Source organism: Sceloporus occidentalis, unplaced genomic scaffold (assembly GCF_023333645.1).
Source record: "Sceloporus occidentalis isolate IW3139 unplaced genomic scaffold, rSceOcc1.0.p SCAF_30, whole genome shotgun sequence".
NCBI lineage: Eukaryota > Metazoa > Chordata > Lepidosauria > Squamata > Phrynosomatidae > Sceloporus > Sceloporus occidentalis.
Genome location: NW_028317010.1, coordinates 1,413,824 through 1,428,334, shown reverse-complemented (window position 1 = coordinate 1,428,334; position 14,511 = coordinate 1,413,824). Strand labels below are relative to the sequence as shown.

The following is a 14,511-nucleotide window of genomic DNA, read 5'->3' as shown; positions in this document are numbered from 1 at the left end:
AACAATGGCAGGAGGAGTAGCCTAAGACATATTTAGAGGCATTGTCCAAAATCACCAAATACAACAAAGTATTTTCTTTATAAGAGAACTAGTCAGCAATGACCTTTAGTCTTACCGAAAAATCCATGGCAAAACGAGCGTTGAGGCTTTTTTAGGGACCTTCTTAGATCTATCTTTCCCAGTTAGGCTGCAACTGGTTAGAGCAGCGGAAATGTTTAGTGCTATACAGTGAGACAAGGGACATTTGTATGATTGGATCTCACTTAAAATATGATTTTGGACATCAGGGAGCTATGTTGGGCTGGTGTTTGGATTGGAGATTGCGTCCTTATTAATGACACTAGGTTTTTAGATACTAATTACTAGAAGTTAAGTTTTGGATTTAATGAGCAATTTCTCTCTTTTCATCTAATTTAAATACCATTATTTTCCCACTACTAATTATATATATATATATATATATATATATATATATATATATATATATTAGTATGATAGAGTTAAGGATTTAAGTAATTTTTTTCCTGAATTTCAGCATATACTTCAGATATAGGTTTTGCCTCTACAGGAAGCAATTTAAAACAATCATCTTTGCCTTGAGAAAATGGTGGTCCACTAAAGTGAATTATACGACACATATACTGGGCAACAAGAAAGTGTAGAATAGAGCAGGTTTATAAGCAGGGCAATTTACATTGTTGTCCTTGCATAGAGGGACTTGTTTGAGTCTTGGAATGCACACAAATATTAACCAATGTAGATGCGATGAAAGTCATTAGCTCCAAATGCAGCATTACACTTGGGGCACTTGCGTTGCCGTGTATCATATCTTGTCTTCACACATTCAAAGCAAAAGACATGAAAACATTTGGTGAGGACAGCATCCATCTTCCTGGAGTTGCAGCATGGGCAGGTAAGTCTTGCCTGTGGTATAAAAATAAAGGCATGAAATGTAAGCAATGAAAAAGAGCTGTGCCTAACTTTTTATTTTAGTGCTCTATATGGAACAAAACAGAGTATGTAATTTTGAGCGTTGAAGGTTACATTTTAAATCACCCATGTGTTTTCCCGTCTCCCTGTGGCGCTGTTCCCCCTTCCCCCTCCTTTAATTGTTGTTATTATAACATATATAATTATTATATATATATATATATATATATATATTATAAAATAGAAGTCCCCTCGGTAACATTGAGCAACATGCAGGGTTCGCTAGACTGAAGCATAGAGGCGTATGTCTTAGCATATTTATCCTCAGACCCAGCTTTAACCCCTTCTGTACTGGTGACGTACCTGGTACTTCCTGGTTGGGTGTCACCCACAGACCGAGACGTACCAGGTACGTCATCGATGATGCGCAATCCAGCGTCGCTATGGACGCTGGAATTGCAAGGGGCGGCTGCTACGGTCCACTGGGTGTCCCCAGCGATCTGTAGCAGCCACTCCCCCTCAATTCTGTGCACGTGATCGTTTTGAAGCGAATCACGAGCACGGAATTAAAATATTTAAAAAAAAACTGCGGTCTTCAAGGGAAGATGCAGTACAAGAACGCCGGTACGGAAGGGGTTAAACATTTCAGTTGTTTTGGAAACATGGCCCAAAGAAAACGAATCACCTAAAGAAAGACCCTTATAGCCATATTATCCTAGACAGCTTTGATGATGCAGTGAAGGAAACAATTATTTGATCCCCAACTGATTTTGTACATTTGTCCGCTGACAAAGACATGATCAGTCTATAATGTTAATGGTAGGTTTATTTGAACAGTGAGAGACAGAACAAAAACAAAATCCAGAATAATGCAATTCAAATAAATTATAAATTGATAAGAATTTGATCCTCTATCAATTAGCAATATGTCTGGCTCCCAGGTGTCTTTTATACAGGTAACGAGCTGCGATTAGGAGCACTCTTTTCAAGGGAGTGCTCCTAATCTCAGCGTGTTATCCATCATACAGTTTATAACCTGTTGCTCTTCAACTGTTGGATTAAAATATATATTTTTTCATAAACCCTTATAATGTAATTCTAACATATACATAAAACACAATTTAAACAGACCTTGTACTCTTTGATTTCCTCCATAAGAATTTTATCACATGTCGGTACGAGATCAGGTTTCTTAGTGGATTCCAGTTTCTTTCTAAGCCGCAAGATATCCTCCTATAAGATTTCAAAATAGACAACAACATAACTAAAAAACAAATAATGTAAGAATTTAAATATGTTTCCAAGACACAACGAGTGTAGTCATAAAAGAGGTTTTGTAGTCAGTCTATTTTGTAGCTTTTAATAGCTATCAATACGTTAGGGATGGAGGTTTCTGACCAGTGGAGTGACCAGACATACAATTAGATCGGGGGTTAAGGTAACTACAACTGAGAGTTTCGATGTAAGTTACTGTAGTACTATAATGAAAATGTGTTCCTTTAGTTTGCTTGAAACACAGATTAAGAGAATCTGCAATATCTGAAGAGTGAAATGAAATGAATGCATGTGGCAGCCGTAAATATACGTCAGGAGGAAAACCCTTAGGACCCCAAAGTGACCTGTGCTCTCTTGTAGTTAAATGCATCCTTCTCCCGGCTTGAGCTGTTCTCAATGATTTCCTCTCGCAGATCCTGCAGCTTCTTCTGAGAAAGTTCCAGCTGTGCTCTCAGATCATCTGCCTGTTGGGAGGCCTCTGAGGCCTGAATAAAGTTTTTAGAAGTCAGTTTTCACAATACAGAGATACAGGGCAAGTAAAACATTGAATAAGCGTTACCTTGCGTTTGCTAAGATCCAGTGCCTGTGTGCGCAGAGCTAGTTCCTTTTCTCCTGTGGTAATGCTGCTCTGAAGTAAATGCTCCTTTTCTTCAAGTTTTCTCAGAACCTGCAACTGCGCATCCACCTGAGAGGATACCAAGAAAGAAGTATGAACTATTAAAGCTAGTTAAAATAACGAAAAAAGAAGTGGAAAGAAAATGACGCACAAGAAAAAAAGGGGCAAACACACGGAAGCTGTATTAACAAGGACAAGAGAACCGTAAAGATTAAAAACTTTCACCACAGGTTATTCACTAAAATATTTGGGCCATCTCAGCCATCTTATGGGGTAAATAAATAAGATGTTCAGACTGACTAGAATTCAGATAAACAAGGACTAAAGTAAAAGGTTTACTGTCTGGATACCTGTGTACGGAGTGTAAGCTGTTGATCTGCCAGCTCCTCCTTCTCCTCCTTTAGTAGTTTGTGAATCTGGTTGGATTTGATCCTCTCAGACATAAGCTTGAAGTTGGCATCATCCTTTTCTCTTAGTTGTTGCATCAGACGGATATTCTGTTCCTGCATGTCTTCAAATGCTTGACCTGTCACATCCATTTCGGACAGTAATGCTTCTTCTTCCTAAAACACACATTTAGTTTTATTACAGTTATATACATGTATGCCTTGGTCTTTACTTAGTCAGCTGAAAATACGAACATTGCATAAGATTACGTCTGGATGTTAGTTGAACATGCTTGATATCAATACGTTACAGCGACTAATATACTGCTTACACAAAGCTATGGTATTAATAGTAGTATTAATAAACAAATGATAGTACTGTCAATGTGTCATCAATGTGTGGCCAGTACTGATACTTTTTTTATATTTAGTCTTGGACTAGTGGAGGGTTGTAAGCCAAGGTCAAAGCCTTCCTGCATAAAATCTCAGGGGACAAGAGAAAAAATCCTCTTAAATGACACCATGAACAAAACTTTTTCCAGATTTTAATGTATTGGAGGGAGCTAATCTTTTTCCTACTGTAAAGCGGAGTCTCAGCAACGGGAACAGAGAAACCCCTAAGCTCTCAGAGGCTTCCGTTCAACATTCAAGCCGTCAACTGGAATATCTCAGGGTTTGGATGGAGAAAATGGCCTTTATAAAGGTCTCTCCGGGCAGGAAGCCTCATGGGGTTCTGGAGCGGGGTTGTGGAGCAGATCACTTGATCTGTGTTTCTTGATTTTCTGCAGAAATTTGAAGATCGGAGGAAAAGGTGGGAAGACATAGGTGAGCCAGAAATGCCAGGTCTGAGCAAAATTGTCCACTACCAAAACTCGGTCTGGAAGTTCTGGACCTGTGCAATGTGTCTGGAAGCCATCAGGTCAATGTCGGGCAGCCCCCATTCTTAAATGATAAACCTGGAGGTCACAGGATTCAGACATCATTCACCTCCCAGGACTGGAACCATGCTCAAGAGTGTTCAATGACCCCTTGACGTGAACCGCAGTCAGGGTAACGGGCTTCTGTCCAAAATGAGATCCTGAGGGATATGCAAAGTAGGAGAGGACTCCTGGTACCCCCTTGCTTGTTGATATCAGCCACTACTGACCGGTTGTCAGAGCTCAGCAGGATGTTCTTGCCCAACAGAAGAGGCAATGACGCAAGGCATTCTCCACCTCAAGCAACTCCAACCAATTGGAAGGAACGAGACGAACCACAGGAAACCAGATGCCTCGAACAAACTTGTCTTGATAAGTGGCTCCCCATCCTCTGATGCTTGCATTGGAGGTCAGGACCTCTTTGTCCTATAAGGACCACACTTTCCCTGCGGATAGGATGTCCCTTCTAATGATGCAAAAGAAAATTCTGGAGAATCCCTAGGTGGGCCAAAGCCCAAGATAATTCGTACCTTGTGGAGGCCTTTCTGCCCAGCAGGGACATCCAAGGTTTTATAGAGCATCTGGTGGACAAGAGAACGAGTGATGTCTTGGATGGCGGAAGAAAGACCTTCCCTGAGCAAGAATCCAGACAAAGACCCCGGAACATGGCCTGCTGAGAGAATGTGCTTGGCTTGTCCCAATTCAGGATCCACCCTAGCAAGGGGAAACTGGAGGACAGAGGCCGAACGGGCATGGATGAGCTGGTCGTCTAGGTAAGGGATAACTGAAATCCCCTGGAGTCTGACGTGAGCTGCCACCATTCACAGGAGTTTCACGAAGACCCTGGGAGCTGCCGACAGACAAAGGAAGGGCCTGAACCTGGAAATGCTGTACGTTTGAATCGCAAGGCTATGTGTAGGAACTTTTAATGAGAATCCGGAAGCTCTCATGACAGGGGTATCCACCATAAGAGAAATGGGAAAAGTCCTCATAAAACGAGGAACTGACATCTGATACACCTAAGCAGATTAACCCGGGTCATTCTATTCCGGCTTGGACTTCAGGCAAGCTTCGGAGCACAGCTTCTTTATGGAGTCCTGCAAGGATCTGTGGTAACCAGAGCACTACATATGCTTAGTCTTCATCAGAGCTTTCTTGGGCTTGTCCTCAACAGAGAGGTGGGCACAGATTTATCAGGAGCAGACATGCTAAGTCAGGAACGCAGCAGTACCACACAGTACAGAAAACAGCATCAGTATACAGCGGGAAGGAAATACGAGAATATCCTACTCACCCAGCCGCTTAAATAGCCAGCATCCAAATTCCAAGACGCAACGTCTACCAGAAGTTCATATCCCTCTCGAGAGTAAGGAAGAGGAACGCCATTGAGGACACCGCTACAGATGCCACAGGGCTTCTGGGGATGCAGTCCACCAGACAGCACACACCAGCCTACAGGCTAGGGTGCAGAGGGCATCCCTCGACCAAGGGGTGTAGCCCAGGAAGCCAGCTCAACCTAGAGCTGTTTAAAATAACAAAAGGGGCAACGAGTCCTCCCTTCCTGATAAAGGGAGGAAAAAACACTGGGAGGGGAAGGGGCTTTTATAGAGTCCTATACGTTATGTCACCCGGGATGGCAGGGAAAATATGATGTACAGTCCTTGTACGTAACTATATTACCTTCTCCACTACTTCACAGAATGATATTGTTTAATACGCTGGACAGTTGTGATTCAAAAAGTGATTCAAAGGATCATTACTGAAAGACACCAGCAATAACAGACAGCATATTTATCGTGGACCCCTAGTTACTGTGACAATACCCTATACTATTTGTTATAACTAGTTAAATATTGACAGCTAAGAGTGTTTTTTCCTTACTGATCTTAAGCGTTAGGGTTAAATGTTCTTGATTCACCCTCCAAAAAGCAAACAATTTTGGATATTCACCCTCTACTTTGTTCATCAATAGTCATATTTTGTTATTTCACATGACAGGGCAATCCGGTGTTACTAATATAGTATTAATAAAAGTATGATACCTGTGGTAATACCTGTACAAAAATATACCTTAATTCAACCAAGGTTCAGACAACATAATTATTTTTTTAAGGTATGGATTACAAGATAATATAAACAACTTGTTTTAGGGCACATAACTTTTTGTGGGGGGTTTGTTTTGTATATACACACATATAAGTTTCTCACCTGCTTAGCTATAGAAAGCCTCTTCTGGAGAGCTTCTGTTTGCTCTTCAACTACTCTCATCCTGCGCAAAGCATCTTCATCCGCCATCTTCTTGCTGTCTCGCCGTTCTCTTTCCTCCAGCTCTCTGAGATGCTGGCGCAGCTCTTCCAACTTAGCCAAAAAAGAGGAATGACAAACAACATTCTTTGTAGGTGGTATATATTAATTGTGCATACAAAAATATAGTTCCCAGAAAACTGAAAAGTATGTTTAAAGGAGAATTTGCGCATTTGAAGAGTTTTCCCTTGAGTCTCCTTGCTTTCTGCATGAGATTGTTTCTTTTTTTTTTACTATTCACAGACGCTTCACAGACCAAATTTGGTGGCAACATACTCCAGTGAAGTCAGACACTTCTTGCATGAAGCTGCATACTTCCAAAAACAGTTTACATATGGCCAGCCAGACAATTTGCGACAGAGGATGTCAGACTTCCCTTGCGTAAAGCAGCATGAAGCGGAAAACAATACCCACTTTAAAGAATGCATATTAAAGTACAATGTAATATTAATTTTTAATTAATATTACATTGTATGTAATATTAACTGTTCTTGCCACTAATTGTCAATTTGCTCTAATTGAAAACAACGCAAGGACTTTCCACACGTCCCCAGTCCCTTGCACACAGCATTCACCCAAGCCAGTGCTGAAGCTGACGGTAGGCGAGTATATCACGCGCAGGGAAAAATGTTTAGAAACAAATAGTCCGCATGGCATTTAGTTGGTGGTGTGTGGAAAAGGGCATATGCATTTGGGGGGAATTGTGTAATGTTGTACCGAGAAGTCTGGACAAGTTTGGGCCTCAAAAAACACCTAAAGAAAAACAAGACTGATTTAAAATTCTTATAATGTTTGCTTTGCAAGTGCCTTTACCTCCGCTTTACTTTTCCTCTCTGCTGCCATTAACTGAACCTTGTCTCTTTGTTCCTTAGGTGCTGAACGATACATGTCTAAAAGCAGCTTCATGTCTCGAAGTGATTCTTGAACTCTCCTAACAGTATAAAAATAAACAATTTAGGAGCAAGCCATGTAGAAACAACAACAAAAAACAACAAGCACTGTGCTTTTCTCACTTGATGTCTGCTTTCATCTGTTTCACAGACTCTGCCTCCTTTCGCTTTGTGTCAGACTCATATTTTGGCTTCTCCTTTGAACAGTCTGCTCTCTCCTTCTCTCGACCACGGTCTCTTTCTCGTTCCCTGTCCCTCTCCCTTCTGTCTTTTTGTTGTGCCTGTGGCGGAGCGGGCAGTACTTCTTCCTCCTCACGTTTAGGTGTAGACTCATGCTGAGAGGGGACAGGGGTTGGCAGGACACTCTCTTCAGGCTCTGTCTTTATTTCAACTGTCTCTTCTCGAGACTCATCCACACTAGACTGTGAAGGTAGCAAGAACAGGCCACTGGCGCTGCGAGAGCGCATCTAAAAGACAAGGAACATTCTTACAGCTCTATCAATTTTATTCTACACCAACATTTCACTAAATAAAATCTATTAAATACTTATGATTCCCTACTGTTTTTGCTTGTTTACCTTGCTTATGTCACTCTGGATTTCTCGCAGCCTTCTCTTATACCTCTGTACCTCTCCTTTCAGTTGATGATTGTGGTTCTGTAAACTGCTGATCAGGTGTCTCATTTCTCTGTTAATGGGACCTACAAAAAAAGGCAACTGATAAAAATGCTCTCTTTTTTATTTGTCTGAGCAGCATTGGTATACATAAATGTAAAAAGTAAATTTCTCCCAATTTAACTTACCTGCCTGTTCATTGGCAGCCAGAGTTTGCTCAAACTCGATTCTCAGCATTTCATATTCTTTGCGTACTTGAGCTAGTGTGTCCTCCAGTTGAATAACTTCCGTGCGGACCTTCTTCTGGAGGGTCAATTCATCACGCTGCAAGGGAACATTATAAGACCTTAGCACACAATCAAGCCACGCAAGACATTTCTGCTGTGGACTGGCAGAGCTTTTTCACCTGCATTCCTACATAAAAGGCCTTGTGTCCCTATAGTGTGAAGAGCCAAGAGAAAAAATGTATCATTTCTTGTACCGTGTTTGTTAATTTCGACTGTTTTACCCTTTTGTAATATTGGGATGTGAAACAAGAGGGAAATATTCCGTACAGGACATGCTGAAGGGGACATACCAAGACATTTTGGACAATGCTATGCTTCCAACTTTGTGGGAAAAGTTTGGGGGAAGACCCTTTTCCGGGCCCGATTAATGTAGGGGCTGCAGCTTCAGGCCCCTACCTGAAAATAGGCCCACTCAGGGCCAGACTGGCCCACCAGGAAACGGCAGACTTCCCGGTGTGCCGGCCGGTATGGGGGCTGGTACGTGGCGCACTGAAGTGGCCAACACGGATGCATGACTGCCTTTAAAGCAGGGCAAAAGCTCGCAGCAACCACAATTGCAGGGGTCGCAACTGTGACTGGGCCCGTGTGAACCCCCCGGAAGGCCCTGCTTCACTTCCATGGGGGCTCTGCTGCTAACTTGTGCGAGCAACGTTTCTTGTAGCGCCCAGGGGAAGCAGGAACCCAGCAGAGTCACATCAATTTACGTCATATCACATGACCCTGCTCCATTCTTGCTTCCCTGGGCGGTACAAGAGAAGTTGATTGCATAGAGTGCGAGCAACACAGAGGGAAGCAGCGGCCCCTGCGGAAGTCTGCGCACAGCTAGAGAGATCTGCAGTTCATGTAAGGGGGTGGGGGAGGGTGAATGAATGAGTATCTGTGGAATAGTGAATGTTTGTGAATAAGTGAATTAGTATGTCTAATAGCATGGATGTGTAAGTAGGGGGGGGCATGGCAAAGATGCCACAGGCAGGCTGTTTGGTGGCAAAGATGCCAAGTTCTATTCTTCCATCTGTGTGCTAGGCAGGTCCTATGGATGCAATCTTGGTGCCAGGGCTGACATGATACTAAGGAGGTGCAATACACAAGAGTGTGGGGGCATTATTTCACACGGGGGTACTGGCTGGGGGCATCAGATAAAGCAATACTAAAGGGGGAGCTGGGTGGTGGGATAAATATACAATGAAGGGCTGGCTGGGGGCAATACACAAGGGTGTGAGGGCAGTAGGGTGACCACATCGGCCATGTTTTCTAGTACTAAATGTAATTTTTACATATTGCTGACCAGCCCAAATAAAATGCTGCCCTGCAGTATGGGGGGGGGTGTATAGACTCATGGAAGGGAACTTATTAGTCAGATATACATCTCTCACACTTTATCTGGGCTGGCGAGATCAATACACAAGGGGGGCAGCTGGGGCCATTACATAAATCAATACTAAATTGAGGGGCAGGTTGGTTAGTCACTTCCGAGGACAAAACAATTCTAAGCCCAGAAATCAGCGAGAGGAAAAGTAAAGGTATTGTGTTATTTACTCTATTTCAATCTGCGTATCTTGTTAAAAAGGATCAGCACTAAATTGTTGCTTCAGGCATCGCATGTATGATGACTTTTTTTTTTTTTTGTAGCGTACCGACGTACTCCCAATCCCATCACATAAGATCCTATCCTATATTATCTGCCTAGTACTGATGTCATCTTTATCTAGTACACATGGATGTATAAAATCTTCAACGGCACACCAGTGATCACAATAACATCACTGGCATCTGTAAGATATAAGAGGGGTCCTTGGAGGGAAAAAAATGATATGGCAAAAACCTTCCATCCTAAAAGGGTTAAAACACTTAAATAAGTCTGGAGTTCAGGGCACTGTTTATTTATGCAACACCATGAACCAACATTTAAAAAATCCAAGAATGTACTCCAGGATTTGTCCTTCTGCATTTACACTGATTTTGAGACAGGAGGATTATTTGAGACTTACAAATATTTGTAACATAAAGTAATCTAAAAATGTGTATTAACTGGTGGAAAAATATATTTTTATACGGCTGAATAATATAAAAGTCTAGAAGTTTGCAGAATTACATAATATACCAACCTCAATGAGATCAAGTTGACGCTGGTGATTGGTACGTGTGCCATGCAGTAAAGAGCGTGCTTCATCCAGCTGAGCTTTTAGTTGCAAAGACTCATTGTACAGAACAGAGAACTGAGATTGCATACAACGATACTCTGGAGAGATGCGTACATTATTCTCCACAGCCCTTAAAAGCTCAGCCTGCAACAAAAAAAAACACCACCAAATAGTGGAGCTAGAACTCCATGTTTGGGACAAACACAATAGTACACTATAAAGAAGCTGTCAGCATAACAGAAGACATAGGGACAGAAATGAGCAAAAGAACAACCTGCAATTCCTGGTTCTCTGCTGTTACTTCTTGTAAATCCTGCCTCAGTTTCTCTAACTCCTGCAACCGATTCACAGCAAGCTCTTTGTTCATATCCACTTCAGAAGTCATCTCCTCAAACTAACAAAGAAAACAATATGCATATTAAATCAAATTAAATATATTAAGCAAAGAAACAAACCAGAAAGAGAGAATGTGGATGATAATACCTTTTTAGAGTTAATTGTGATAGTGCCTCCATACAAACTGCTACCGGCCCCATAAACTTTGTAACCCTTTGAGTTCACCTGTAAAATGAGATGTGTTACCATGTAATATATAAATGGAGAAAATGGCCATAAAATATTGCAGATACCATCACCTACCCGCTCAAGAACTTCAGACAAGTGCCTGTTAAGACGTTGTTCTCTTTTCCGGACTTTATCAATATCCCACTGAAGATCCTCAATGAGACCATCTAGGTTGGAGACTCGCGACTCTGCATTCTCCAACCGACATTGCAACTGTGAGAACTGGTAGACAGGGATAAATAATACATTTTATAAATGCAAAAGAGTGGGGTCAATCAAATTAGAAAATATAAGTATATGGTTTTGGGGTTTCAAACATAAGTGTGTCACCTCACTACAGGACAAGTCTGCTTGAAGTGAACCAAGAAAGGACTAATAACAATTTCTAGGATTGACCATCTTATGGACTGTCTGCTAGCATCATCAATATTGCCCAAAATCATGACGTGCCTCAACAAAGCTCTAATGAGAGCTTCCTGATATTTCCCTAATTGGGGAACTTTAAGCACTACAAGATTTCCCTGAGCCGAGTCTCCAAAGGGTTAATGGGAGCTTAACCTAGGAAAACAAAAGATCATATGTGAATTGTGTAGAAGCACTAAGCAGCACCAGCTGCTCGTAATACTACCTAACAGTGGTGTTTGTGATACTGTTTAGGCACCCATTTTTTTACTACAGCACATCCTAACTTCTTAATAATCTATCTGCATCAAGCTTGGAAGCATAACTTTTTGCTAGCCACAATTGCTGTATTTCCTTTATAATTTTGTGTAAAAATCTCATCAATGATCCTGTCTGTGATTCAAGCTGGGCATTTTAAAGTTCAGACAGATTTCACCTTGTATTTTAAGAATGATTTAACTAACCTCTTGAGACATGGTCTGCTGTTTCTCCTGCAACGAGGAGTACACTTCCTGCAGACGTGCATTCTCATTATGCAGCAAAGAATTTAGCTCTCTAATAGCCTCTTCCATCAGCGATGGGTCTACAGAGAGTCAAGAAATATTCAGTTGGGGGAGAAAGAAAACAAGAAAGGAAAAGAGCAAAATTGACAGCTGAATTAACATGACAGAAACATGCATATGCTGGAGTCCTGTTAATTAGTTACTTAATCTTCATAAATTACTTAAGTAAACTAAATCACACCAGTACCATTGAACTTCACAGAAAGCTGATCCAGTCGTGCATTTAGGCGGTCATACACCATCACTATGCGAGACAATGCTCGACGTGAAGATTCCACGCGTTCCTGCAGCTGAGATTCAATTTCTTCACTGCTGCTGCTGGCTAAGGTGGCCAAAAATGAAAGAGGGGCTTCCCAGAGACTCTCACCTATGGAAAGAAGTTATTAGTGGCAAAGAATGGTTACAGATATAAAAAACTGGGGAAACTAAAATGGCTGTTGTTTCAATTGTTAACTCATTACTCTCTCTCTCTTAATTAGAAAGGTTCTTTTGTGATTCATAGTGTGTATCCATATATCATATTACTTAACTTAGTAAAGCAATATATAAAAAAATATAATACTTACTTTCCATTTAGTGGAAAGCACAACTAAGCATGACAACAGGAAGTTACTATTTGAATCTGTAAGCACCATCATATGGGCTTATTAACAAAACCTAAGATTTGCAATATTGCCTGCTTTAATCCTTCCCCAGAAAATATAAACTCATCTCTTCCAAATTTAGGCCAGCCCCTAATAAGTCTTTGTCAACATGAACATCTTTGACTTTAATGGAGATAAAGAGACTCATATTCCACTTTACTCACTAAGAAATCATTTATCAGCTGCATCCCTCCACATAAGATATATCGTATTCTAGTTTTGTTAAAAAAAAATCCCTTAATTGTTATAATTTATCACCTAAATCCATCATGAATTTCTGCTCCATTTAATTCACCACATTAAATACATTTCTCACCACGTTCACTGTCCTTGCGTTCTGGATTACTGTCGGAATCTGGCTCAGGTTCTGGTATTACTAATGCTTTGCGTTCACTTAGAAACTCTCCCAAATCCTGCTCCAAATCATACCGAGCTAAGAGAATGCCAATGTTCTCATCAAACTAAAATGTAGGGAAAATAAAAGAGTCGCATAAAACATTTCATTTCAGTTATAAAAAAAAGAAAATGATACAGGAAGAGGGAAAAAAAGTGGTGATAGTTGTAGACATGATGAAAAGGGTACTGGTAGCATCATGTCATAGAACATGTAAAAGAGATTTACATTAGGAAATTACACACCTGACTCCAGTATCTGTTAATAATAAGGAGAGACGCGTCATCCGTCGCCTGGCGTTTCTCCAAGGTCTCAATGCGATCTCGTAGTTCATCTTCTATCGCTTGTCTCTGGTCTAACATCCCAGCAAACTTCTTGTTCTTCAGCTGCAAAGTGCGTAGGTCCTGCTCCTCCTAAAAAATGTAATTTGGAGTGGTGATCAGGCATGGGTGGGGCTGCTTGGTTATAGAAATATAGCCTGGTTGTCTGAAGGAAAGTAAGAGCTCAGTCCCACTGCTGCACAGTCTATTCTACATAAACATATGCTATGCTAGAGGTTTGTGGTTCCAAGCGTAGCAATTCATCTGGAGAATGGGAAGTCTTGACAACTGGCAAAATATATAACACTAAAACCTTCTATGATGAAGTTAAACACCGCTTTGCAGTGATTAATCACGATCTCAGAGTCTTATTTTATTTTTTATCATGCACACGTTATTGGGATAAGTGTTGGGTTAGTTGGTAGACTTGGGAATTGTCCATCATTAACATTGAATGGATCTGAAATACAGTGCGGATATGTTAATGTTGTAAATGACTACTGCAGCTGGAAACGGCTGATTTTTAATGGAGTATCTTTATAGACGTACAATGGCCCTTTATCACCACCCTGTGTTCCAATGGCATATAAAGGTTTCATTGATCATTAGAAAATCATTTTGCAATTATGTTAGCACAGGTAGAAACTTCCTTAAAAAGTGCTAAGCAACCCCAAACCTTTAAATGGTAGAGTATAATGAATTGGCTGTAAAGAGGGGAAATTTAGAGTATTATGGTCTTAAAACAAAGCCCTGTCTGTCCTATAAAACAATTCATAATTTGTGTGGTTACAATAAAATGAGAATTTTGAAAAGACAAAGCTGCCAGAAAACCTCTGGCTTGTCCAGTTGTCGGATGCAAAATATACTTGTTCATGAAGGGATTACTATAAAGAAAGGAACATTAAATAACAGTGATCACAATTCAGGTGATAAATGGTTTTCTATCAGTTTTAACTATTTCAATTGTAGTATGACCAAATTAATATAAAAAATAGCCTTTGAATTTAGTTTTCTAGAGAGGTTTGCAAGAATTAATACTGCACAAACGTTATTTGGGCTATGTCATAGAAGAGAATGAGAAAAGATTAAAATGTTACAGCTGCAAAAAAACAAAAGAAAAGAAAACAATAGTTACCGTAGAGGAAACACCTCCAAGTTTAATGGTCTCCACTGTGGTACCGGAGTCCTCAACAGCAGTCTTCTTTTCAGGGGGTGCTGAGGAGATTATATCACCTCCTGCCCTCTTATTGCCAAGCCCCGACAT

General features: G+C 40.8%; 1 protein-coding gene across 1 annotated transcript; it reads right to left on the bottom strand.

Moving 5' to 3' along the window:
• Nucleotides 1-747: 747 nt before the first annotated feature.
• On the bottom strand, nt 748-14,511 carry LOC149298885 (E3 ubiquitin-protein ligase BRE1A-like). The gene is made up of 19 exons (XM_089486907.1): nt 14,383-14,511; nt 13,173-13,340; nt 12,850-12,994; nt 12,071-12,256; nt 11,791-11,909; nt 11,000-11,146; nt 10,844-10,921; nt 10,635-10,754; nt 10,325-10,504; nt 8,121-8,256; nt 7,897-8,018; nt 7,442-7,785; nt 7,242-7,359; nt 6,333-6,482; nt 3,172-3,384; nt 2,765-2,890; nt 2,550-2,690; nt 2,062-2,163; nt 748-924 (listed from the first exon to the last, which is right to left on the bottom strand). The coding sequence occupies exons 1-19, from the start codon at nt 14,509-14,511 to the stop codon at nt 748-750; spliced, it is 2,901 nt and encodes a 966-aa protein (XP_089343033.1).